The sequence below is a fragment of the Capra hircus genome, chromosome 2 (genome assembly GCF_001704415.2).
Source record: "Capra hircus breed San Clemente chromosome 2, ASM170441v1, whole genome shotgun sequence".
NCBI classification, from domain to species: Eukaryota; Metazoa; Chordata; class Mammalia; order Artiodactyla; family Bovidae; genus Capra; species Capra hircus.
Genome location: NC_030809.1, coordinates 2,578,712 through 2,603,530, shown reverse-complemented (window position 1 = coordinate 2,603,530; position 24,819 = coordinate 2,578,712). Strand labels below are relative to the sequence as shown.

Genomic DNA, 24,819 nt, shown 5'->3' with positions numbered 1-24,819 from the left:
TGGAAAATTCTTCAAGAGATGGGAATACCAGACCACCTGACCGGCCTCTTGAGAAATCTGTATGCAGGTCAAGAAGCAACACTTAGAACTGGATATGGAAAAAACAGACTGGTTCCAAATAGGAAAAGGAGTACGTCAAGGCTGTATATTGTCACCCTGCTTATTTAAATTCTGTGCAGAGTACATCATGAGAAATGCTGGGCGGGAGGAAGCACAAGCTGGAATCAAGATTGCTGGGAGAAATATCAATAACCTCAGATATGCAGATGACACCACCCTTAGGGCAGAAACTGAAGAGGAACTAAATAAAAAGCCTCTTGATGAAAGTAAAGAGGAGAGTGAAAAAGTTGGCTTAAAGCTCAACATTCAGAAAACGAAGATCATGGCATCCGGTCCCATCACTTCATGGCAAATAGATGGGGAAACAGTGGCTGACTTTATTTTGGGGGGCTCCAAAATCACTGCAGATGGTGATTGCAGTCATGAAATTAAAAGACGCTTACTCCTTGGAAGAAAAGTTATGACCAACCTAGATAGCATATTCAAAAGCAGAGACATTACTCTGTCAACAAAGGTCTGTCTAGTCAAGGCTATGGTTTTTCCAGTAGTCAAGTATGGATGTGAGAGATAGACTGTGAAGAAAGCTGAGCGCCGAAGAATTGATGCTTTTGAACTGTGGTGTTGGAGAAGACTCTTGAGAGTCCCTTGGACTACAGGGAGATCCAAACAGTCCATCCTAAAGGAGATCAGTCCTGGGTGTTCTTTGGAAGGAATGATGCTAAAGCTGAAATTCCAATACTTTGGCCACCTGATGCAAAAAGCTGACTCATTTGAAAAGACCCTGATGCTGGGAAAGATTGAGGGCAGGAGGAGAAGGGGATGACAGAGGATGAGATGGTTGGATGGCATCACTGACTCAATGGGCATGGGTTTGGGTGGACTCTGGGAGTTGGTGATGGACAGGGAGGCCTGGCGTGCTGCGGTTCATGGGGTTGCAAAAGTCAGACACAACTGAGCGACTGAACTGAACTTACCTGACCTAGTGAACAGTTTGGTATGCTGCTGCTGCTGCTAAATCACTTTAGTTGTGTCCGGCTCTGTGCGACCCCATAGACGGCAGCCCACCAGACTCCTCTGTCCACAGGATTCACTAGGCAAGAATACTGGAGTGGGTTGCCATTTCCTTCTCCAACAGTTTGGTGTGCATCTCTCTAGACCGCATAATATTCTGCAACTTGACTTTATTATCTAACAGATCATGGAGTGCTTTCCTTGGCCATACAGATCTCTCCCACTCTGTTTTTGGTGCTCACAGGGTTGAAATTTTTTTTGTTGTTGGGGTACTGTTGAGTTACAGTGCCGTGTTTCAGGTGTACAGCAAAATGAATCAGTTATACACACATCCACTCTTACACTCTTTTCCCATATTGGCCATTACAGAGTATTGGGTGGAGTTCCCTGTGCTGCCCAGCAGTTCTTTTTTGTTACCTATCAGATTTTATATACAGCAGTGGTATTTGTCCATCCCAGGCTCCCAAGCTATCCCTCCCCCCTTCACCCCCTGATAACCGTGGGTTTTTTTCTACATGTGTAGCTCTGTTTTGTAGGTAAGTTCCTTTGTAGCCTGGTTTTCGACCCCAGGTGTGGGTGACATCATGAGTGTCTTTCCCTGTCTTCAGTCAGCGTGGGTCTCTGGGCCCGCCTGTGTTGCTGTGCCCGGCAGGGTCCTGTCTCCGTGGCTGGGCGACACTCCCCTGGGGGTCTGTCCCTCGCCTCTCCAGCCAGCCCTCTGCTCTTGGGCACTGAAGCTGCTCCCGTGTCCCGGCTGTTGTGAACAGTGCTGCGGTGGGCCCTGGGGTGCGTGTGCCTGTGTGAACCGTCATTTTTTCCAGACCCGCGCAGGAGTGGGATTGCTGGATCACACGGTAATTCTGTTCTTAGCGTTTTAAGGACCCTCTGAGCTGTTCTCCGCAGAGGCTGTGCCAGTTCCCGTTCCCACCAGCAGCTTAAACTTAGGAGGGGTCCCTGTTCTCTACACCCTCCAGTCCTTGGGGTCGCAAAGGGTCAGGCATGACTGAGCGACTTCACTTTCTCCAGCATTTATTGCTTGTAGATTTTTGGATGATGATCTTTTTTTTTTAATTTAAACTTTTTATTTTGTATCGGGCTATAGCTGCCGTCTACGGGGTCGCACAGAGTCGGGCACGACTGAAGCGACTTAGCAGCAGCATAGCTGATTGACGATGTTGTGATAGTTTTGGGTGAACGGTCCAGGGACTCAGCCAAACATGTATCCATTCTCCCCCAAATGCCCCTCCCACCCAGGCAGCCACATGAATAGACCAGGGCTCCCTGTGCCACACAGCAGGCCCTTGCTGGTTATCCATTTTAAACAGAGCAGTGTATGCACATCCATGCCAAACTCCCTAACTGTCCCTTCCCCCATCCTGCCCCCTGGCAAATGCGAATTTGTTCTCCGTGAGTCTCTTTCTGTTTTGTTCGTAAGCTCATTTGCATCATTTCTTTTTAGATCCCACGTATCAATATAAGGGGTGTCATGCGGTGTTTCTCCTTCTGCCTAACTTGCTTCATTCAGGATGACAATTTCCAGACCCATGCATGTTGCTGCAGATGGCACTGATGGCCATCCTGCCCGCTGTGAGCTGATACCTCATTGCAGTTTTAATTTACATTTCTCTAATAATGAATGGTGTTGAATATCTTTCCTTATGCTTTATAGCCATATGTATGTCTTCTTTGGAGAAATGTCTTATTTAGCGTTTCCATCCTTTTCTTTTTGACCCTTCCCTGCAGCTCGTGGGATATTAGTTCCTCAGCCAGTGACTGAACCCACGCCCTTGACAGTGAAAGTGTGGATGCCTCTAACCACTGGAATTCCCTTCTGCCCATTTTTTTAATTGACTTTTTTTTTGGGGGGGATATTGAACTGCATGAGATATTTATGTATTTTGGAGATTGATCCCTTGTCAATTACTTCATTTGCAAATATTTTCTCCCATACTGAGGGTTGTTTTCATTTTGTTTATGGTTCCCTTTGCTGTGTAAGTTTTTACTTAGGTTCCATTTGTATATTTTTGTTTTAATTTTCATTACTGTAGGGGGTAATGTAGGGCGATGGTAAAGGACAGGGACACCTGGCGTGCTGCAGTCCGTGGGGTCACAAAGAACTGCACACGACCGAGCGACTGACCAAGTGTAGGCGGTGGATCAGAAAAGCTCTGGCTGCGGTCTCCATCAGCGTGTTCTGCCTGTTGTCCTCCTCAGAGTTTTGTAGTGTCCAGCCTCACATTTGGGTCTTTAGTCTGTCTTCAGTTTATTTTTGCGTATGCTGTTAGGAGCGTTCTACTTTCCTCCTTCTATGTGTAGCTGTCTAGTTTTCCCAGCACCACATATTGAGGAGGCTTCCTGAAATTCTCAAGTGTTATTCCATTGAGGACTTTCGTGAGATAACTGCGCACTCTTTCGGGTAAGTCTCTTTTGTATTCTCCGTCTTCTGTCGTAAAGAACGTGTACCCCTGCCTCCTCCTCTCTTAAGGAGTTTGGAGTGATGTCAGCGGAGACGGATCTCCAACCAAGAAGCCACTTTCCGAAAAGCCCTAGGGCTTATCTAAGTTTCTGATTGCTGAGGCCGGGAACATGCCTATCCCAGTAGAGACCAAGTCCATTTAGAAAGGGATCTTTATAAAGTTGGGCTTTCCTGGTGGTTCAGATGCCATCTGCAATGCAGGAGGCCCTAGCTACAGACTCACAGTGAGGCACACTACTTGTTTTGTTTGGCTGAGCTGTGCAGTTTGTGGGGTCGCAGTCACAACCAGGGGCTGAACCCATGCCCCCAGGAATGGAAGTGTGCAGTTCTAACCACTGGGCCACCAACGAATTCCCTGAAGCACACTCTTGAGTACTGCTGCCTAACATGCAATCTGAAAGGATGGAAGTTAAGAGAGCAAAAATACACTTCAAAGGCACACCTATTCATATAAGCTCCATCGCACTTTATATAGTCTTGGTGATATTATACATCCCATGTACTGTGATAAGATAACCTAGGCTAGAAGACTGATAACCAGAATGCCAGTTTATTGATGACCGTGAAGACAAATTGCAAAGAGGAATAGACTACTCATGTCTGCGAGTTGGGATATGTATTCTCTCCTATGAAAAAGCCTGGAAACTAAGTTGAAATGCTATTATAAGTTGGCTTGGTCATTACAGACTTAGACTAGGAGGTGTGATATCCCATCCATGACTATGTCAGGGACATATATGGGCATGAGAGTAGATTACTCTCTCCTGCAGGCCAAGGTGCCCCCTCCCCACGTCCCAGCAGTGCAAATGTATAACCGTTTGACTCCACCCTTCCCCGGAGAAGGCAATGGCACCCCACTCCAGGGCTCCTGCCTGGAAAATCCCATGGACGGAGAAGCCTGGAAGGCTGCAGTCCATGGGGTCGCTGAGGGTCGGACACGACTGAGCGACTTCACTTTTACGCATTGGAGAAAGAAATGGCAACCCACTCCAGTGTTCTTGCCTGGAGAATCCCAGGGACGGGGGAGCCTGGTGGGCTGCCATCTATGGGGTCACACAGAGTCGGACACGACTGAAGTGACTTAGCAGCAGCAGCAGCCACCCTTCCCAGACTTCATGTACGCTCCTCTGTTAAGTGCTTGCCACGTCATTATACTCATGCTCACCAACTCAGCGGACATGAGTCTGAGCAAGCTCCGGGAGATTGAGAAGGATAGGGAAGCCTGGCATGCTGTGGTCCATGGGGTCACAAAGAGTCGGACACAACTGAGCGACCGAACAACAAATGTTTGCCGTGTTTTCCTAATTACAAAGAAAAGTGTTTACAAATGTGTTTTTAAAAAATTCTTATTTTGATACAATTTCAGACTTACAGGGAGATTATAAGAAGAGTACTAAGGATTCCCCAAATGTTGATATCTTCCCCTCATTTGTTTTATCTTCCCTCCAGTCTCTCAACGCGATGGTCCAAAACTTTGCTGAAGGTAAATCCTCAAAAATGGCAAGAGCAGATCTGAGGAATATAAAAATCATTTTACGAATTAGAAACCCTCTGACTTATTTTTTTGGCTGGGCTGTGAGGCATCTGGAATCTTAGTTCCCTGACCAGGTATTGAACCTGTGCCCCCTGGAGTGGAAGCGTGGAGTCTTAACCACTGGAATCTCCAGTGAAGTCCCTACCCTGTTTCTTTCGTCATCTACATTTAGAATGTGGATGCCATTCCAAATCTTTGTTATAAACACAAGAAAAAAACCTCCAATACTGAAATTAATGTGGTATTTATAATGAAAGTTCGTTACCTTAGAATGCATTCTTCTGTAAGCCCAAGATATTAAAAAAAAATTTTAAGTATGTTTCATTGGAAAAGACTGATGCTGGGAGGGATTGGGGGCAGTAGGAGAAGGGGATGACCGAGGATGGGATGGCTGGATGGCATCACGGACTCGATGGACATGAGTCTGAGTGAACTCCGGGAGATGGTGATGGACAGGGAGGCCTGGTTTGCTGCGATTCATGGGGTCGCAAAGAGTTGGACACGACTGAGCGACTGAACTGAACTAATGTATAGGTGCAAATCTCCCTGTGATAGTCTGTTTGCCTTTTTACTGTCTTCCAGCTGCAGCAGATGAAGGGGATGGAGGCAAGCAGGATCATTTGATTTTTTATTATTTCCTGAAACCTCTCCAAGATAACCTTTGCAGATTAACTTTGTCCTTTGTGTAAAATAAAATTAGTGTCCCAAAAGCCACTAAAAAATGCTTGGTCTCCAGCCTTCTCTTTAGGACTCTAATTCTGTATCTTGCAATAGGGCAGTATTTATTGTGTTACAGAAAGGTTTCTTTTACCATCTTTCATTTTTTGTATTTTTTATATTTATAAAATCTGTTATAATATATTAAGTAAGACACTAATGTAAGTCAGATACTAAAGGAAAGTCCCTACTGTTAACTCTGAAGCCAGGTTTTCCTCCAAGACTGGCCTTGTCTCGGCTGAATTTTATTTCTAATGTAAAATAGGTCTTTCCTTACAAAAAGCCTAGATTGATCACTGGGTACCAACTTAGCAGTATTATACCAGGAATAAAAGGCTTCCCCGGTGGCTCAGATGGTAAAGAATCCGCCTGCAGTGTGGGAGACCTGGGTTCGATCCTTGGGTTGGAAGATCCCTGGAGAGGGCATAGCAACCCACTCCAGTATTCTGGCCTGGAGAATCCCATGGACAGAGGAGCCTGGTGGATTACAGTCCCTGAGATAGCAAAGAGTTGGACACGACTACACACAGCAGAGACACAAGGTGTTCTTCCTAATGTTGGGGGAGAAATTCAGGGCTTTCAGGATTTTCAAACTGGGTCTAAAGGTCTCGTGAAGATTTTTTATTTCGGTGGCCTGTGGGCCTGGGGCTTGACATTGTCTACCAAGAATGCACATACAAGAGGGCCAGCAAGGTCTGCCTACCTTTCCTTAAGTCAAACTGCTTTATCCTCTTAGATCTGGAACCCAGATCACTTTTTATCAGCAAAAATATACACAGTATTCCCTGTGGATAAACGTTCACATTCTTTTCAGTTTAGAGCGATGATGGTAAAGATGACAAAAGAACTTGGGAGGAGAATGGATACACAGAGCAAGAAATTATTGTTAACATTTTTTTCCGTCATGTTTTATTACAGGATATCGAGTGCAGTTCCTCATGTTACACAGCAGGGCCTTGTTTACCCGTTCCGTGTGTGATAGTTTGCATCTGCTGCCGCTGCTGAGTCACCTCAGTCGTGTCCGACTCTGTGCGACCCTGGAGACGGCAGCCCACCGGGCTCCCCCGTCCCTGGGATTCTCCAGGCAAGAACACTGGAGTGGGTTGCTATTTCCTTCTCCAGCGCATGAAAGTGAAAAGTGAAAGTGAAGTTGCTCAGTCTTGTCCGACTCCTAGCGACCCCATGGACTGCAGCCTACCAGGCTCCTCCATCCATGGGATTTGCCAGGCAAGAGTACGGGAGTGGGGTGCCATTGCCAACATCTACTAACTCCAAAGTCCCAATCCATCCTTCTCCCATACTGCAGCCACAAGTCTATTCTCTATGTCTGTGAGTCTGTTTTATGGATAAATTCATTTATGTCATTTTTATTTATTATTATTATTTATTTATTAAGTGGGCCTATGAAGCATCACTACACACAAAGCTAGTGGAGGTGATGGAATTCCAGTTGAGTTATTTCAAATCCTAAAAGATGATGCTGTGAAAGTGCTGCACTCAGTATGCCAGCAAATTTGGAAAACTCAGCAGTGGCCACAGGACTGGAAAAGGTCAGTTTTCATTCTAATCCCAAAGAAAGGCAATGCCAAAGAATGTTCAAACTACCACACAATTGCACTCATCTCATCCCAGCAAATGCTCAAAATTCTCCAAACCAGGCTTCAATAGTACATGAACCGTGAACTTCCAGATGTTCAAGCTGGATTTAGAAAAGGTAGAGGAACCAGAGATCAAATGGCCAACATCCACTGGATCATAGAAAAAGCCAGAGAGTTCCAGAAAAACATCTACTTTTGATTTATTGACTATGCCAAAATCTTTGACTGTGTGGATCACAACAAACTGTGGAAAATTCTTCAAGAGATGGAATACCAGACCACCTTACCTGCCTCCTGAGAAATTATGCAGGTCAAGAAGCAACAGTTAGAGCTGTACATGGAACAACAGACTGGTTCCAAACTGAAAAAGGAGTACGTCAAGGCTGTATATTGTCACCCTGCTTATTTAACTTATATGCAGTGTACATCATGAGAAACGCTGGGCTGGATGAAGCACAAGCTGGAATCAAGATTGCCAGGAGAAATATCAATAACCTCAGATATGCAGATGACACCACCCTTATGGCAGAAAGTGAAGAACTAAAGAGCTTCTTGATGAAAGAGAGGAGAGTGAAAAAGTTGGCTTAAAGCTCAACATTCAGAAAAGTAAGATCATGGCATCTGGTCTCATCACTTCATGGCAAATAGATGGAGTAACAATGGAAACAGTGATTTTATTTTCTGGGGATCCAAAATCACTGTAGATGGTGACTGCATGAAATTAAAAGATGCTTGCTCCTTGGAAGAAATGCTATGACCAACCTAGACAGAATATTAAAAAGCTCAGACACTACTTTGCCAACAAAGGTCTGTCTACTCAAAGCTATGGTTTTTTCCAGTAGTTATGTATGGGTGTGAGAATTGGACCATAAAGAAAGCTGAGTGCTGAAGAACTGATGCTTTTGAACACTGTGTTGAAGACTCTTGGGAGTCCCCTAGACTGCAAGGAGATCCAACCAGTCCATCCTAAAGGAAAGCAATCCTGAATATTCATTGCAAGGACTGATGCTGAAGCTTAAACTCCAATACTTTGGCCACCTGATGTGAAGAATTGACTCATTGGAAAAGACACTGATGCTGGGCAAGATTGAAGGCAGGAGGAGAAGGGGACAACAGAGGATGAGATGGTTGGATGGCATCATCAACTCGATGGACATGAGTTTGAGGAAGCTCCAGGAGTTGGTGATGGACAGGGAAGCCTGGCGTGATGCAGTCCATGGGGTAGCAAAGAGCTGGACACAACTGATCGACTGAACTGATTATTTATTTATTTTTGGCTGTTCTGAGTGTTATGTGGGATCTTAGTTCTCCAACCAAGGATCAAGCCCCCCACCGCCTTGCATTGGGAGCGCAGTCTTAACCAATGGGCCGCCAGGGAAGCCTGTGCGTCATATTTTAGATTCCCCATGTAAGTGATATCATATGGTATTTGGCTTTTTCTTTCTGACTTACTTCCCTTAGTACGATCATCTCTTGGTCCATCCATGTTGTTGCAAAAATATTCACATTATAGGAGTCCCAGAAGAAGAGAGAAAGGACCTGAGAAAAATATTTGAAGAGGTAATAGCTGAAAAGTTCCCTAACCTGGGAAAGGAAACAGTCACAGAAGTTTGGAAGTGCTGTCCAGGAGATTAACCCACAGAGATATCCACCAAGATACAATGTAACCAAAAGGACAAAAAATGAAGATTGAGAATATTAAAAGCAACAAATAATATACAAAGGAACTCCCATAAGGCTATCAGCTGATTTTACAGCAGAAACTGCAGGTCAGGAAAAGAGTGGCACAATACTTAAAGGAGAAAACATACAGCAAAGCATACTCTATCCAGAAGACTCTTACTCAGATTTGATAGAGAAATAAAAAAACCTTACAGATAAGCAAAAAGAATTCAGCACCACCAAACCAGCTACAGTAGAGGAAGTTCTGTACCCAAAGGGATCTAACGTAATCCCTAGTAGCTGCTATTAGCATAAGGGCATTTTGCATAATGGTTTATTTATCTCTAAAAACGTGTGCATAAACCATCTCCTCGATGTTTGCAACAGCCTAGTGAGGTTAAAGCGTCCGCCTGCAATGTCGGAGACCTGGGTTCCATCCCTGGGTTGGGAAGATCCCCTGGAGAAGGAAATGGCAAACCACTCCAGTATTCTTGCCTGGAGAATCCTATGGACGGAGGAGCCTGGTGGGCTACAGTCCACGGGGTCGCAAAGAGTCGGACATGACTCAGTGAGGCACAGTACACAGTGAATTTGGTAGGGCCCTGCATCATCTCCACTGCGCAAACAAGGAAACTCATCCAACATCATTACTGTTCTATAAGACACACAGATACGCATAAGATACATCCTGTTTTACAGAGAAATTCTGAGGAACAGAAATTTTCATTTTTCATCACAGCTATCTGAAGGTTTAAAAGGAAAATGTTGTTTTGGTAATGCATATATGATATCCTATATACTGGAAGGCAGTAGGTTATCAGAGGGCTTCTCTGGTGGCTCAGATGGTAAAGAGTCTGCCTGCAATGCAGGAGACCGGGGTGCGATCCCTGGGTGGGGAAGATCCCCTGGAGAAGGGAATGGCAACCCACTCCAGTACGCTTGCCTGGAAAATCCCAAGGAGGAGCCTAGTGGGCTGCAGCCCATGGGGTCGCAAAGAGCTGGACACGGCCGAGCAATAGGCTCAAAACCAGCTTTACCACAAAAGCTAAAGGAACTTGTCTAGGTGGAGAAGAAAAGGCCACAACTAGAAAAAAGAAAATTATGAGAGGGAAAAGTTTATATTCTTGCTTTGCTGGTAGAAAAAGGTGGGGAATGGGGCCTTACACGGCAAATCACAGAGTGATGCAAAGGCGAGCTGGTAATCTTACTAATGAGGGTAATCAAAACATGGAAGAGGGTTCAGTGCGAAAAGCAGTAAGGCCTGGTGATTGCAACGATAGCAGGAGGCGATGCGAGGAGAAAGAGCTAGCCGAGCTGTGCCGCGCTGTGCTGCAACTACTGGGGGCCATCGGGGAGGTGAAGCCGGTGAGCGTTATTAGGCTACGACCTCCTCTTCTTCTTGGCTGTCTCGAGCCGGGGCCGTCATATTCGCCGAATGCAGGTCTACTTCGAAGCCTCGGTCTAGCCAACTGATAACCATGCTCCAAACTCACCTCCCTGGGGTGCCCACCGAAATCACGCAGTCCCCTGCTTCAGGCAAGGCTTCCAGCGCGCAGGCCCAAAGCTTAACACTGCCGTCGCCTTCCGGAGCGCTGCGTGCTGCCCATGCGCAGCCCCTCGACCCCGCGCCCTTCCCAGCGACCTGCCCCGCCCCATGCCCCGCCCCGCGGCCTCCCGGCCGAGCCACGCTTCCCTTGCGAGAACGGAGGGAAGCCGGCCTCCCGCGTTGCGTATTTTGGCCGGCGACCGCGTCGCGCCGTTTGACGCGCCGGTCACGTCACTTCCGCCCCCTCCCGGGAGGCGGCGCTGAGCCGGTGGCAAGCCCCCGGAGGGAGCCGCAGTAGTACGACGGAAGATGGCGACGAGCGGCGGCGAAGAGGCGGCGGCTGTGGCGCCGGCGGCTGGGGCCCCAGCCCCGGCGGGAGACACGACCCCGGGCTGGGAGGTGGCGGTGCGGCCCTTGCTGTCCGCGTCCTATTCCGCCTTCGAGATGAAGGAGTTGCCGCAGCTGGTGGCCTCAGTCATCGAGAGGTACCGGGCGGCGGCGCCGGCGGGGCGGGTGCCGGGAGGGGGATGGGAGGTCGTGCTGGAGGGTGCGGGCCCCCCGCTTCCCCACTGTCTCCTGCGGCTCCGGGACGCCCCGGCCGCGGCCCCGACTTCGGGGCTCCCCGGCCCCGCGAGTCGAAGGCTTGTCTGGCATTCCTTCCGCCAACCCGGGCGAGTACTCCGTACCTCAGTTTCCCCCCAGAGCAAAACTTCTGAGGAGGACTTCTCGGGAGGGCGCGGCCGGCCGGGCTGGGAGTAATTTTGCGGGACGCGTCGCCCTGTGAGGGGTCTGCCTTCGGGGCTGCCCCCTCTGTTAAGGTCAAAGCTCCGATGAGTTTGCATTTCTCGTCCGCGCTCATCCCCCTGGCCTGGGCTGGAGCGGAGCCGCGGGGTTTAAATCTGGGACCTACCACACAATTTAGTAACGGTCTCCGTGCGGCAGTAATCGCTCGGGGCACGTGCTGTTTGTGCTGTAGGTATTGATGACTCTTTTTTTTTTTCCAGGTTGCATTTATGGTGTATTACTACTGTAACGGTCTTTGATTAAAACTATGTTAGTGTTATTCTCAGAGGTCATTTCCTCCCTGACACCGCATACTGTGTCTCTCAACTACAGGATGTTCAGGCTCTTACCATCAGCACTGTTGATTGGTTTGCTGTTAACATGATTTTGCCCTTTTGAGATTCTTAGATTATGCGAGTTGTGTCATACAAGGGCAGGAATAACCAGAGTGCCTGGCTTTTCCTTTTTTAACCTTGCTCAGAGCGGTCTCTCGTTAGTTTAGTGGTAGACCTGCCTTTAAAGCCAGTCTCACTTTCATTTTTCTAGCCAAACGTGACTTCAGCAACTTTCTGCAGTTGCTTACTGGCTCATTTTAGCTTCCTGCCAACAAGGGTATTACCTATATGTTATCCAGAAGGTTAGAGATTGCTATTTATTTCTCAAGGGAGGCCCATGATTTGACAGATGGTCTGTTGCAGAGTTTATTGTTACCTTTGTGCTACTTTGGATGCGGTTTAAAAAATAAATTAGATTAAAATAATGGTTTGGTTGAGTAACTTTAAAGTTACCTTTCAGATGGATTTTCCTGTCTAATTATTAAGCCAAGAAGGTTCAGAAGATGTAAACAGATATCAAAGATACTGCTCTCAAATTATCTAGCCTCTTTATATAACTGTTTTCAACAGTTGGATTAATGGTATTTTCACAAATTATACTTGTCAGGTTACTTAGAATGGACAGTGTTCCACTCTTTTTAGAGCACTTACTCTTATGTTTTTATGGACATAAGCTGTAAGTTATAAAGTCATTTGTTGACACACTCCCATGCATCCAGTATTTGGGGCCTGTGTCTTTTAAACTATAATAGTTAAGCAGCTCCCTTCCACCTGTAGAAGAAGCCAAAACGAAATACATTAAGGTATGTTTGAATTTTGCCAAATAAGTGATAGGGGCCTCTCTTGCACTCTGTATAGCTAAGATAATCAAGAGTTGCCTGTGTTTGTAGATGCTAATGAGACCTCTTTTCATGGTTTAGAAGAGAAGTCCAAACTGATTGCTGTTGAGCAGCACGTCTTTTTATTAGAAGGCGAGACCCTTGAAGTCTCTGTGCTGGTTTTTGTGGCTCGCTCAGCTTTGGAACACAGCAGTGTGTCCTCTTCAGGCTCTCTGAGAGCAATATGATCTTAAGGTTGCGCTTATTGTCTGAGAGGTCATTTTTCTACAGAAAGCAGTTATTCTCTCTCTCTTTCCCTCCCTCCCTCCATAAGACCTTTTCAGACTCTTGCACATGGGTGAGTTTATTGGTTTGCTGTTACATGGTTCTGTAATTTCCAGAAGAAATATCTGGCTTACAAGTTCTTTACGGTTAAACACAACCTAAACGTATCAAGTGCTCAGTTTGGTATAGAGCAGAGGTCAGCACACTTTTTCTGTAAAGAGTCAGAGTAAATTTAATTTGTGGGCCATAAGAGGGATGTATGCACTAGTCCACTCAACCGTTGTGTGGCGAAAGCTGCCATATGCATTATGTAAATAAATGGGCGTGGCTGTGTCCAAAGTTTTATTTATGAGCTCACATGTGAATATCATATGACATTTACATATCACAAAATATTCTTTTGATTTTTTTTCCCCCCCAGCCATAAAGACACATGTAAAAACTATTCTTAAATATGGCCTGTACAAAGCGGGATGACTGGCTAGATTTGACCTGCGGGTCATAGTTTGCCAGCCCCTGGTTAAGAGCATAAAAAGTAATACCCTGCTATCAATATCCTGTTTCTCAAAGGTTTTATTTGCCTTTCCAAAAAAAACAAGTTAGAATTGTGGAATTATTTCTTGACTGCCAAGGTATGGCTACTGAGTGTCGGACCGGGTCAGAGCCAGCCCTGCACAGGCGCCGTGGGACCCTTCTCTCTGTGGCTGGCTGGAGGTTCCGGCGCCCGGCTGCTGCTTCGCTTTCACAGCTGTGGCCCCTGCTCCCCACAGTCCTGTGTTCCTTCCTAGTGTTATGCCTCCATGTTTGTCTTCGTTGCCTCCAGGGACCTTCTATTTTCTGTTACAGCCTGCTACTCTCTGCTTCTCTCTCCACACAGCGGGCCCCCCTCCCCCCCCCGCCCCCGTTTGATGTCCTGGCTCCATCACGTCAGCTCTTCGTTCCTACCTGGTGGCTTGCTCATTCACTGAAGTCCTCCCTTTTTTAGCTTTTCGGGATGATGACTCCTGCTCTGAGATTCCTCAGTTCTCCGCCATTCTACTTCCTGTCTCTGTCTTTTCATACCTTTATAGTTGGAATTGACCTTTGGTTTGAAGAGAAGGTAGATGAAATGATTCTGAGGCCCAGACCCTGTTTCGTTTTTGTTGTTTTGGCTGCACTGCACGAGTGAACCTGGGTCCTTGGCGGTGAAATCAGAGTCCTAACCACTGGACCTCCAGGGAATTCCCTGAACCCTGTTTGTTAAGTTTGACTTTGTAACCAAACTGAAACAAAGGAGGGATTACCATGGATAAATTGGGAGGCATCAGTTCATTGCAAATCGATGGGGAAACAATGGAAATAGTGACAGACTTTATTTTCTTGGGCTCCAAAATCACTGCAGATGGTAACTGCAGCCATGAAATTAAAGGAGCTTGCTCCTTGGAAGAAAAGCAATGACAAACCTAGATAGCGTATTAAAAAGCTGAGACATTACTTTGCCAACAAAGGTCTGTCTAGTCAAAGCTATGGTTTCTCCAGTAGTCATGCATAGATGTGAGAGTTGGACCATAAAGAAAACCAAGCACCAAAGAGTTGATTCTTTTGAACTGTGGTGTTGGAGAAGACTCTTCAGAATCTTGGACTCCAAGGAGATCAAACCAGTCAATCCTAAAGGAAATCAATCCTAAATATTCATTGGAAGGTCTGATGCTGAAGCTGAAGCTCTAATACTTTGGCCACCTGATGCAAAGAGCTGACTCATTAGAAAAGACCCCGAAGCTGGAAAAGACTGAAGGCAGGAGGAGCAGGGGGTGACAGAGGATGAGACGGTTGGATGGCATCACCGACTCGATGGACATGACTTTGAGCAAACTCTGGGAGATGGTGATGGACAGGGAAGCCTGGTGTGCTGCAGTCCATGGAGTCACAAAGAGTCGGACATAACTGAGCGACTGAACAACTCTCGAAAGTGATTTTTTTTAAAGAAAAAGATAATCTGAGTTTACTTAAAGCGGACTTCATTTCTGCTGCTGTTGATAGCATGTCTTTTAGTAGTAAAGATTAAAAATCTTTTAAATACCTTTACTTTTCTAGAACAGAAATGAAGCTAAAACTAGTTTAATGGAACACATGCTGTATGTAGGCTTAATTAGTGTGATTGTTGAGTGTAACTGTATGTGCTATCAGACACAGAATTCCTTTCTTAACTCTGTGCAGGATACGCTGGTGAGCATGGTTGTCAATGAATAATTCTATGAGTCTTTGTAGATTTAAAAAAACAAGTCCCTTGCCCTTGCGCTTCCCTTGTGGCTCAGCTGGTAAAGAATCTGCCTGCAATGCGGGAGACATGGGTTTGATCCCAGGGTTGGGAAATCCCCCGGAGAAGGGAAAGGCTACCCACTGCGGTATTCTGGCCTGGAGAATTCCATGGACTGTATAGTCCATGGGGATGCAAAGAGTCGGACATGAATTAGCGACGTTTACTCACTCCCCTGAGCCAGTCCTTCCTAGGCTGTCCTGCCTGTCTTACTGATAAGCCTCCTCGAGCCTCTGCCTCCCAGCTGTTTGATGAAACTTAGACCACGGAGACCTCCTTGGGAAGGCAGAAGCTGCTAGTGATGTCCCCGTTAGATAATGCACAGTCATTTTCTGAAAATCCTGAGAGGGAGAAAGGGGTACATTGGTGCCATCAGCAGCTGAGTTTGTGATTGACCTACAAAAGAAAAGCCAGCTCCCGAGTGAGAAGCCTATAGTTAGTTGTGAGATTAGGTAATGTTTCCATGTCTCAATATTACATTCCCTACAGGTATGTTGAGAGTGTGAGAGATGTATGTGAAAATTTTCACTTGTTTATTAACATGTAGTAAGTACTCTGTGAGACACAGTAGATGTTCATTAAACGTATATTAAAAAAATGTTTTCTGTATCTCATTAATTTTTTGTGCTTGTTTATAAGTGTATCTTGAAACAAACCCAGTGGATTCTATACTTGGGATTTGGTGATTCTGGTGAGGGGAAAGGGCTCTGAGTTTCCCCAGTTGACGGCAAAGATATAACTAGTAGTGGTTCAGTGGTAAAGAATCCGCCTGCCAATGCAGGAGACATGGGACTGATTCCTGGGTCGGGAGGACCCCCTGGGAAGGAAGTGGCAACCCATTCTAATATTCTTGCCTGGGAAAATCCCAGAGGAGCCTGACAGGCTGCAGTCCGTGGGGTCACAGAGTCAGACACAGCTTAGTGACGAAACAGCAAGAGGGAGACGGGCCAATGAGCCCGTAGTCTTTATTTTGCCCACACACTTTTCACTCTTCCTGGAGAAACTCGGATAAGACCCTGGCTAGTTCTTTTTCACTTACATGTCAAATTGGGTTTTTCTGGCCTGGCTGCTTAACTGCTGTTTTCCTTTGTACTCTGCATTGCATTTATTTTTAATTGGTATGTAATTTTATTTTAAAATGGAATATAGTTGATTCAGATTCCTTGTCCTTTCAGCAGTTTTCAGGCTCTGTGGTACTTGTTGCAGTCTGTTAGGCAAGGCACATGTTTAAGGAGAGCAGCTTGACTGCCTGGAGGAGAAATAGTTTCACCTTCGCGTCTCCTTGATTTTCTTGTGCCATAGTTGCCTTCAGTTTCTGCATTCTTCACCTTTCTTCTTAATGTCTTGCTCTCTGTTCCATTTTTGCATTTCTTTGCGTCCTCTGGTGCCTGTCAGGCTCTCAGGGAATGAGGGTGGGATCAAAAAGGGAGGCGACACTTCTTGGCTAGGTTCCTCACACACACGCATTTCTTCAGGATCAGAAGATAGGACGTTGTCCTTTGCGCCACATGGCTACCTGCCTACTCTCCCCTTTAAGTCTTTTAAAAACGAGTTTTCCCAGGTTTATCCTTCCAGCCCTAAGCACATTGCAAGTGGAGCTCAAGACCCCTCTGCTCGTTTTTTTTTCCCGTTGTCCACCTCCATCTTTCCCTAGAGGGTATTATTGTTTCTTGATTGGAATAAGGCAGTTGTGTATATCTAGGGCAGGAAGAAGGGTTTTAATCATAATGCGGCAGCATTGAACATGGGATTAATGTGTTTACACCTGTGTTTTGGGTGTGTTTTATCATCAGAATGAGAAGGGTGATTCTCCTGTCCAGTTGAGAAACATGGGGGGCGGGGGTGGCAGTAAGCAGCTCTGAAGTAAAGCAGAAAAGGGGAATACGTCATAAAATTCATCAAATTACAGGGTGGGGGAACCTTAGAACTATGAATGCAGGGTGTCAGGATGGGAGTGAAGGAACAGCTCTTCCTAGGAGGTAGAAGCATGGGTGGGGAGCTCTCTTCTGGGTGTGGTGGGACGCCCCCCGCAACCCCCCACCAGCACCAGTGTGATGGCCCCGTGAACTTTGAGTGTGGCTTGATGTTTTAAGGACTTTGTTTCCTTTCTTTTGTCCATCCGACAACTTGGGAGAAATGATCCTTGGTGGGCAGGGAGATTCTTGCACATCATAGGTGTGCCATAAATATTTTTCTTAGTGAGGGAGTTATTCCAAGATAAGGAACCGATCTTTGCTAGTACCTATTTATCCTTGATGAATTCCCAAATAGGGAAGTGCTGTTTGAGGTGATTCATCACTCACATTAGCACCTTCACGACGTGGAGCTTGCTTTTTGGCTCCCATGTTGATTTGGCAAGTGAGCTGAGTCTAGACTCTGTTTACGCTTCCCTTCCTAGGCTGATAGTTCTTGTTGGAGAATTAACTTACTGTGGAAACTTTTAAAGCACATTGCTCTCTTTTTTCCGTTTAAGAGCATACATTTTAGTGTTCTCCTTTGCCTTCTTGTTTCATGGGTTGCGATTAGCATCTAATGCAGTGAAGAGAATGACATTAATGTATCCAGCTTTTAGACATAACTGGGCTCCAGATTTTCACTGAAGAGCCCATTTCTTCTGGTAGAGATAAGGGATGTGGTTAAAGGTCACTTTATCGTGATCTAACTATATATCCTGGGGATGTGGGGAGTGGGGTGGAGGACTCTAGTGCCTGGAGAATTTTGGATTTTAGCACCCGTCAGATGGTTTCTTCCCTTGAAATGTTTATTCTTTTGAAGTTGGCCTGGCTTGGTCTTCAGAAGGCGTCACTGTAATCTGTATTCCCACTGATAGTGTTTTGAGCACCCTGCTCTACCCTCTTTTGACTGGCTTGTGGCATTAGTAGCTTTTGGTCTTTGTTAATTATCAGTACAGGACACAGTGGTATCCTTTTTTATTTTTACTTGTATTTCTTTAAGTCTAAGTGAGTTTTAAAGTGTTTCCTGTTTGTTAGCCTTTGCCACTTACTGAGCCTGGTACCTCTAAGCTCCAGTTTCTCAGTTTGAATATAGGGATGGTAACAGGGCTTACCAAGTAGCATTGCTACGAAGATTAAGTCAGGTAATGCCTGTAGAGGGGTAGAGTATCTGGCCTGTAGTAAGCACTAAGTAAGTGTTGGTTTTTGTTGCAGTGAATCCGAAATCCTGCACCACGAGAAGCAGTACGAGCCATTCTACTCCTCCTTCGTTGCACTTTCCACGCACTACATCACAACAGTCTGCAGCCTCAGTAAGTATTCCGCTCTTGCCATTCCCTCTTAAGGGCTCGCAAGTGGGGAATTGTGTGTCCTCTCGTCTGAACAAGCTGTTAATGCGCCTGTAATTTAGTTCTAACCTGTTCATCCAAGAGTGGAGACAACTGTCAGTTTGATAAGGCTTTGGAAGTTCCTTTACCGAGGCCAGCCAAAAGGGATTTAAAAACTGTTTGGTTTGAACATCTATTTCATAACCATTAAGTTAACTTTCCTTACCTTCTTATTGATTTTACACATGTAATTACTAATGTGCTAGTTTCGAGGGGATGGGTGGGATTGGAAGGTTAGGTGGGGATACTGAGCTGGGGTTAGCAGCCATTCTCTTCTTTATTTGGTTTTGGTGAGAGATTAAATTCTCCTTTTGTGTTCTCTGGTATATGAAGTGATTTCAACTTCAGTTCCCCATCTTTTAAGCGTTTCTCCCCCTAAAGTAACCAGTCCCTTACTTTCCACTATTTCCGATACTTAGCATTTTCATTTTCCCCCCAAGCCTGATTCATGTAGTTCTGAAGAATTCGAATTATTTGTTTACTTAAACAATTTGCTGAGTAAGCAAAATGAAAGGAAGTTAGAGGGTTGCTGAGTAATCTTTCGGTGTCCAGTGCTGTTTATTCTAGGCACTGGCCACCAGTGTAAGAGTCACTTTTAGCTTGGAGAACCTTTGAGTGGGAAGCCCACTGTAGAAACAGAAAGGAGAGGTAGTATGTTCTAGTGGGGAGCAGCATGAGCTTTAGAGCCAGACATCTGGATTTGATTCTAGCTGCGTGACTTGGGCAAATCATTTAACCTCTCTATGGTTTACTTTCCTTATCTTTTTTTTTTTTTAAAAAGATAAGTTAACAATATCTATCTCATAGCATTGGTTTGAGGATTAACTGGATTAATATATTTGAAGTGCTTGTTACTTCCTGTGATGTATTTCCTATTATAATTATCTTAATTTCTAGTAAATATAGGGTAATTTGATCTAGAAGCGACTGATGATTATCAGTGCCAAGATGCCTTTGTTTGCCTGATGGATTGTTGATTCTGATAGAATGATACTGGGAATGTTGGACATACGGAGCTCAAAACTTACTTGGTACATTGACTGTGAGGCTGAAGAGCGTTATAGCAGTCTGAGGTTAAGTAAAGCTTATTCCTTTCTCAGTTCCCCGGAATCAACTTCAGTCTGTGGCGGCAGCCTGTAAAGTCCTGATTGAATTTTCTCTCCTGCGTTTGGAGAATCCAGATGAGGCGTGCGCTGTGTCCCAGGTAAGAGTGGTGGGCCCGTTTCTGGCCCTTATTTTGAGGTAGGCTTGTGACTGACCCGTGGAATGGTGGAGAAGGGATGGCATAGCGCAGGGATTGGTGCCTTTCTCTGTAACGGGCTGTGCGGGAGATCATTTGCTGGCCATCCGGTCTCTAGTAAACTCTGGCTTTGCAGCGTGAAAGCAGCCACAGGCAATGCATAAACGGGCGCGCAGCTGCGGGCCAGTCACACTCATTCACAAAAACAGCGGGCTGACTGGGGCATGGCTTATCAGCCTCTGGCATAGAGGGCTGCGAGATCTTGTCCAGGATTACAGAAATATATGACCATGGGGGCCAGGCAGGTAGCAGGAAATGAGTCAGGTATGCTGGTTGAGAGGGTGTGTGACCAGCTATCAAGGGGTCAGTCACTGGCTCCAGCTGATCTTGTGAATTATTGAAAGAGTTACATAAGAAATCTGGATTGGTATGTTAAACCTTCCATGTTTTAAAAAGTTAGCCATAACTTCAAATTTAAACAACACCGACGTCACTGTGAGACCAGTAAGAGGCCTGCAAGCAGGTGTGGTCTGAGGATCATCAGCTTGTGACCTCTGCTTCCTGAGTTTGCAGTTCTTGGTTCGAACCTAAATTTGGTTTTGTGCCGGCTAGAGGTCCTTACAGAATAGAACCCCTAAGAGGCCTGTTTGATGTAACCCGGAGGCGGCCTCTCTAACAGGCACCGGAATCTGCTTTCTTCTCAGAAACACTTGATCCTCCTCATCAAGGGCCTGTGCACTGGCTGCAGCCGGCTCGACAGAACCGAGATCATCACGTTCACAGCGATGATGAAGTCGGCCAAGCTGCCCCAGACAGTGAGGACGCTCTCCGATGGTGAGCGCGCCTTCGCCAGACTCGGCTTCCTGGCCACTCCCCTTGCCAGCTAGTTCCTCTTTTGTCTGCTAGTGACACTCCCTCGTTGCTCTCTTATTTCATATTTTATAGTGGAAGACCAGAAAGAACTGGCCTCACCAGTAAGCCCAGAGCTGAAGCAGAAGGAGGTCCAGATGAATTTTTTGAACCAGCTAACGTCAGTTTTCAACCCTAGAACTGTAGCATCATCACCTGTAGGTCCACAGACTCAGGTGAGTTACTTCAGTCAAAGGACCTCATCTTGTAGGATTTGTTAAGATGATAATACTAGAAAAAACAGCTAACAAATGCATTTATTTATTTATTTTTATTTTTATTTTGTTTAAGATTTAAAATGTTTTATTTTTAATTTTTTTAAATTTTAAAGTCTTTAATTCTTACATGCGTTCCCAAACATGAACCCCCCTCCCACCTAACAAATGCATTTTAGATTTGTGATATAAAATGATGTACCTGCCAAGGGTAGAAAGAAAGTTGAAGAATACTAACTGAAAATAAGTAGCATTCACCCCGATTCCTTCTGTCCACAGTTGTTACTATTTGTTTTAATAATACATTTATTTATATTTATATTTTTGACCATGCCTCATGGCATGTGGAATCTTAGTTCCCTGCCAGGGATCGAACCCCTGCCCTTGCATTGGAAGCATGGAATCTTAATCAGTGGGCCACCAGGGAAGTCTCCAGTGATTATTACTATTTTGATGACCATTCTTCTGACAATTCCTCAGTCAAGTAGACAAAGAGCCTGTACTCCTACAGGAAAAAGCATCGCTCTGTGCTAGTTACAGAATATATTTAAAGCTATATATTCCACCACCTCCCACCCTCCCGCTGGGGAGTCTGACAAGTTTCCTCGGAGCAGCTGTAGTTTGTACAGTTGGTTCTACTGTGAACTTGAGGACGACAATCAACAGATGACAGTATCTTCTTGTTTTTTAATTTATTTTTTGGTCACATCACCCATGGCATGTGGGATCTTAGTTCCCTGAATAGGGATTGAACTTGGGGCCCTTGCCTTGGGCACGTGGAGTCTTAACCACTGGACCACCAGGTAAGTTCCAAGGTGCTAGTATCTTCATAGGCCTTTCACATCCTTTGTTTCTCTTCAGGTGGAAGGAGAAAGTGATGAACAGTCATCCACAGATCAAGCTTCTGCTATCAAAACCAAGAATGTGTTCATAGCTCAGAATGTGGCTAGTCTTCAGGAACTTGGTAAGACTCTGTTGTCAAAAAGCTAGTTTCTCTGCTTTCAAAAATTCCTTAAGTGGAACAGAATCAAGCAGCAGAAACCTGTTTGTAAGGTTGAGCCTTTTCATTAATTCAGGTGGGTCAGAGAAGCTCCTGCGTGTGTGTTTGAACCTGCCCTATTTCTTGCGCTACATCAATCGGTTTCAAGATGCGGTGTTGGCCAATTCTTTCTTTATCATGCCTGCAACAGTAGCGGATGCCACCGCTGTCCGTAATGGGTAAGGTGCTCCAGGGCGCGTGTGCTCTACACTTTAAAACTGTTCTCTGAAAGGGGGAAACCGGTTCGTTTTTATGGCATGCCCGCTCCTTTACCAGATTATAGAAGCAAGTGAGTCAGAGACACTTCTGTTTATCCTCTGTTGTGTTCCAGTTTTCATTCTCTGGTGATTGACGTAACCATGGCCTTGGACACCCTTTCGCTACCTGTGCTGGAGCCTCTCAGCCCTTCCCGTCTGCAGGATGTAACAGTGCTCAGCCTTAGCTGTCTGTACGCAGGTGAGGGGGTGCATCCGATCATTTCCTCAGCCGCACAGACTTTCTGGCAACCGTGAGGCCCTTCTGCGCACTCCCTCCCCCTTTGCTTAGTCCCTTCCCCAGGGGCCGTCTAGTGCCTCATCTAGGTGGAATGAGGTCTCAGTAGGATCTGTGAATCCCCTTCTTGCTCAACTGCTGCTGTGTGTTATGTGGATGCTTGATCTCATAGTGCGTGCACATGTGAGTGAGTGTCTGCTGTGTGGGAAGCAAAATGCTAAGTGCTTCGGGGATATTGTGATGAGCAATATGTAGTCCTTGCTCTCAAGGAGCCTATACCTGAGCAGTGGAGGACAGATTGCACCGCAGAGTGTGATATGGAACAGGAGATGCTAAAGGCAGTAGAGCTTCTAGGACATCATGGGCATGCAGAGAGGGGAGCGATGGCGCTTTGCTGTGGGGCAGATTTGAGGACGCCTTCTGGAACAGGTGGTATCTGTTTATATTGATAAATACTATGAGTGTTTTTCTCCATGCTCCCACAAAATCCCCTCCCTTCCTGTTGATTATGCTGCCTTAGAAGTGGAGCCTGACAGCTGGTGTTTATGCTTTTTTAAGTTATTGTTACAGTGACTTTTTAACCCAAATCACTGATCCTGGTTTTAAAACCATAGTCCTGGTATGTCTTGGGAGGCCCAACAATTTCCGATGTTTACTGGGTTCTGTGAGTGAGGGTTTGAATAGTCTTAGAAACCTGACCTTGGGAGCGTGAAGAAATTGCTGAGGTTAATTATCTCCCTACATTCTTTGAATGGCTTTATTATAAACATCTCTGTGTAAATAGGCACGTAAAGATAAAGGCACTTTCATTGGGGAAGGCAGTAGTCACAGAGGGGTTCTGTCGATGTATGTTGCAGGGCAGGTAGGATTTCAGCTTGGCTGTCCCTCGGCCAGAGGCAAAAAGCAGGACCAAAGGTATCCTGGTATTTGGGGAAACATTTTGAGAGAGAGAGAGACAGAGACAGAGAGAGACAGAGACAGAGAGAGAGTGTGTGTGTGTGTGTGACTAGTGGGTGTTCTACAGCTGGGAAGAAGGTACAGCCTCCTCAAAGAGGGCTTCAAAATGCAGCCTCAGTGATTTGGACCATATCCTATAGACAGTCGAGGCCGTTGCAGATTTTGAAGAGTGGTATGATCTGAGCTGTGCTCTGGAGGGCACACTGGAGCAGTAGTCCACAGGTGTCTGCTCTGGGGAGACCGGGGAGGCTGGGAGATCTGCTGGGAGGAAGTTTCGGTCGTTTGGGGAAGACACACGCAGGGCCTGAGCGAGAGCAGAGCTGTGGGGGGGAGCGCTGAGGCTGCCTGGGAGCAGGCTTGCTCTCCAAGCCCATTCCCAGTGTTTACTTGCAGTTCTCGGGCTCTGAGTTTTGCAGTTTTAAGTTTGGGGCTCATGAAGTTCAATTTTCAGGGCGTTTCTTGAATATCCTGTGCATCTCATTGTGCTTTGTTGATAAGAATTAAGAGTCCTTAAAAATTCTTAGTTGTTAAGGGAACTCCCTGGTGGTGTAGTGGTTAAGACTCCGCGCTTTCACTGCCCGGGTGCTGGTTCAGTCCTTGGTTGGGGAACTAAGATCCCACATGCCTTGTGGGCATGGCCAAAAAAAAGTTCTTCATTGTTTTAAAGAGCCCCCAGATTTGGTTTGTTACTGAAATTTGATCACTTGGGATTTGAAGGAAAGAAAGGGATTTGGCCTAGAGGTTTTTGAGAAATACTAAGTGTGAGATTCTCTTTTTAATCATTGTAAAATTTAAAAAAAATATTTTGAAAGTAATTTCAGGTTTTAAAAACTTACTTGTTTGTTTATTTACTTTTGACTGTGCTGGGTCTTTGCTGTGGTGCAGGCTTTTTCTCTGGGTATGGAGAGCCTGCTTCTCCCGGCGTCTCTCATGGAGCGCAGCTTCGATAGTTGTGGCTTGTGGGCTCTTAGAGGACAGGCCCGGTAACTGTGGAGCACGGGCTTAGTTGCTCTGCAGCATGTGGGGTCTTCTGGACCAGGGATTGAACCCAGGAACCTGCATTGGAAGGCAGATTCTTAACCACTGAGCCACCAGGGACGTCCTAGATTTCATTTTTGAAGCAGCTTTAGGTTTGCAGAAAAATGCAGCGTTCCCAAACTCTGCCTCTGGAACAGTCCAGAGTTCTGTCCCCATACACCGCCTCACCCCCGTGTGCAGTTCCCTTGTTAACTGCGTTCATAGGTTGCCTTTGTTGTAACTGATGGTCCAGCACTGACGCGTAATTAACTGAAGTCTGGGGTTCACTACATTGGGCTCCTTTTCCACATACAGTTCCGTGGTTTTTGACGTTGAGACAGGATCTTTTCAGTCCCTTCCAGATGCCTGACGTTCCACCTGTGGTCCCTCCCTCTACCTCTCCCCCAACCCCGGCCCCTAGAAGCCGCTGACCTTTTACTGTCTCCATAGTTCCCTTTCCCAGAGAGTCCTATTGTCAGAATCATCGCC

The 24,819-nt window shown here is 45.9% G+C and overlaps 1 protein-coding gene and 1 long non-coding RNA gene across 2 annotated transcripts in view; one reads left to right on the top strand and one right to left on the bottom strand.

Moving 5' to 3' along the window:
- On the bottom strand, positions 4,878-10,700 carry LOC108637120. Its single transcript, XR_001918757.1, has 2 exons — positions 10,552-10,700; positions 4,878-5,059 (listed from the first exon to the last, which is right to left on the bottom strand). It is a non-coding gene; the product is annotated as an uncharacterized LOC108637120 (long non-coding RNA).
- UBR4 (ubiquitin protein ligase E3 component n-recognin 4) overlaps positions 10,846-24,819 on the top strand; it is a 131,434-nt gene continuing 117,460 nt past the window's right edge. The window contains 8 exon segments of the mRNA XM_018054764.1: positions 10,846-11,089; positions 18,289-18,386; positions 19,562-19,665; positions 20,406-20,535; positions 20,647-20,786; positions 21,687-21,789; positions 21,902-22,043; positions 22,196-22,320. Coding sequence (XP_017910253.1) covers positions 10,914-11,089; positions 18,289-18,386; positions 19,562-19,665; positions 20,406-20,535; positions 20,647-20,786; positions 21,687-21,789; positions 21,902-22,043; positions 22,196-22,320 — 1,018 coding nt within the window. The 5' untranslated portion in view covers positions 10,846-10,913.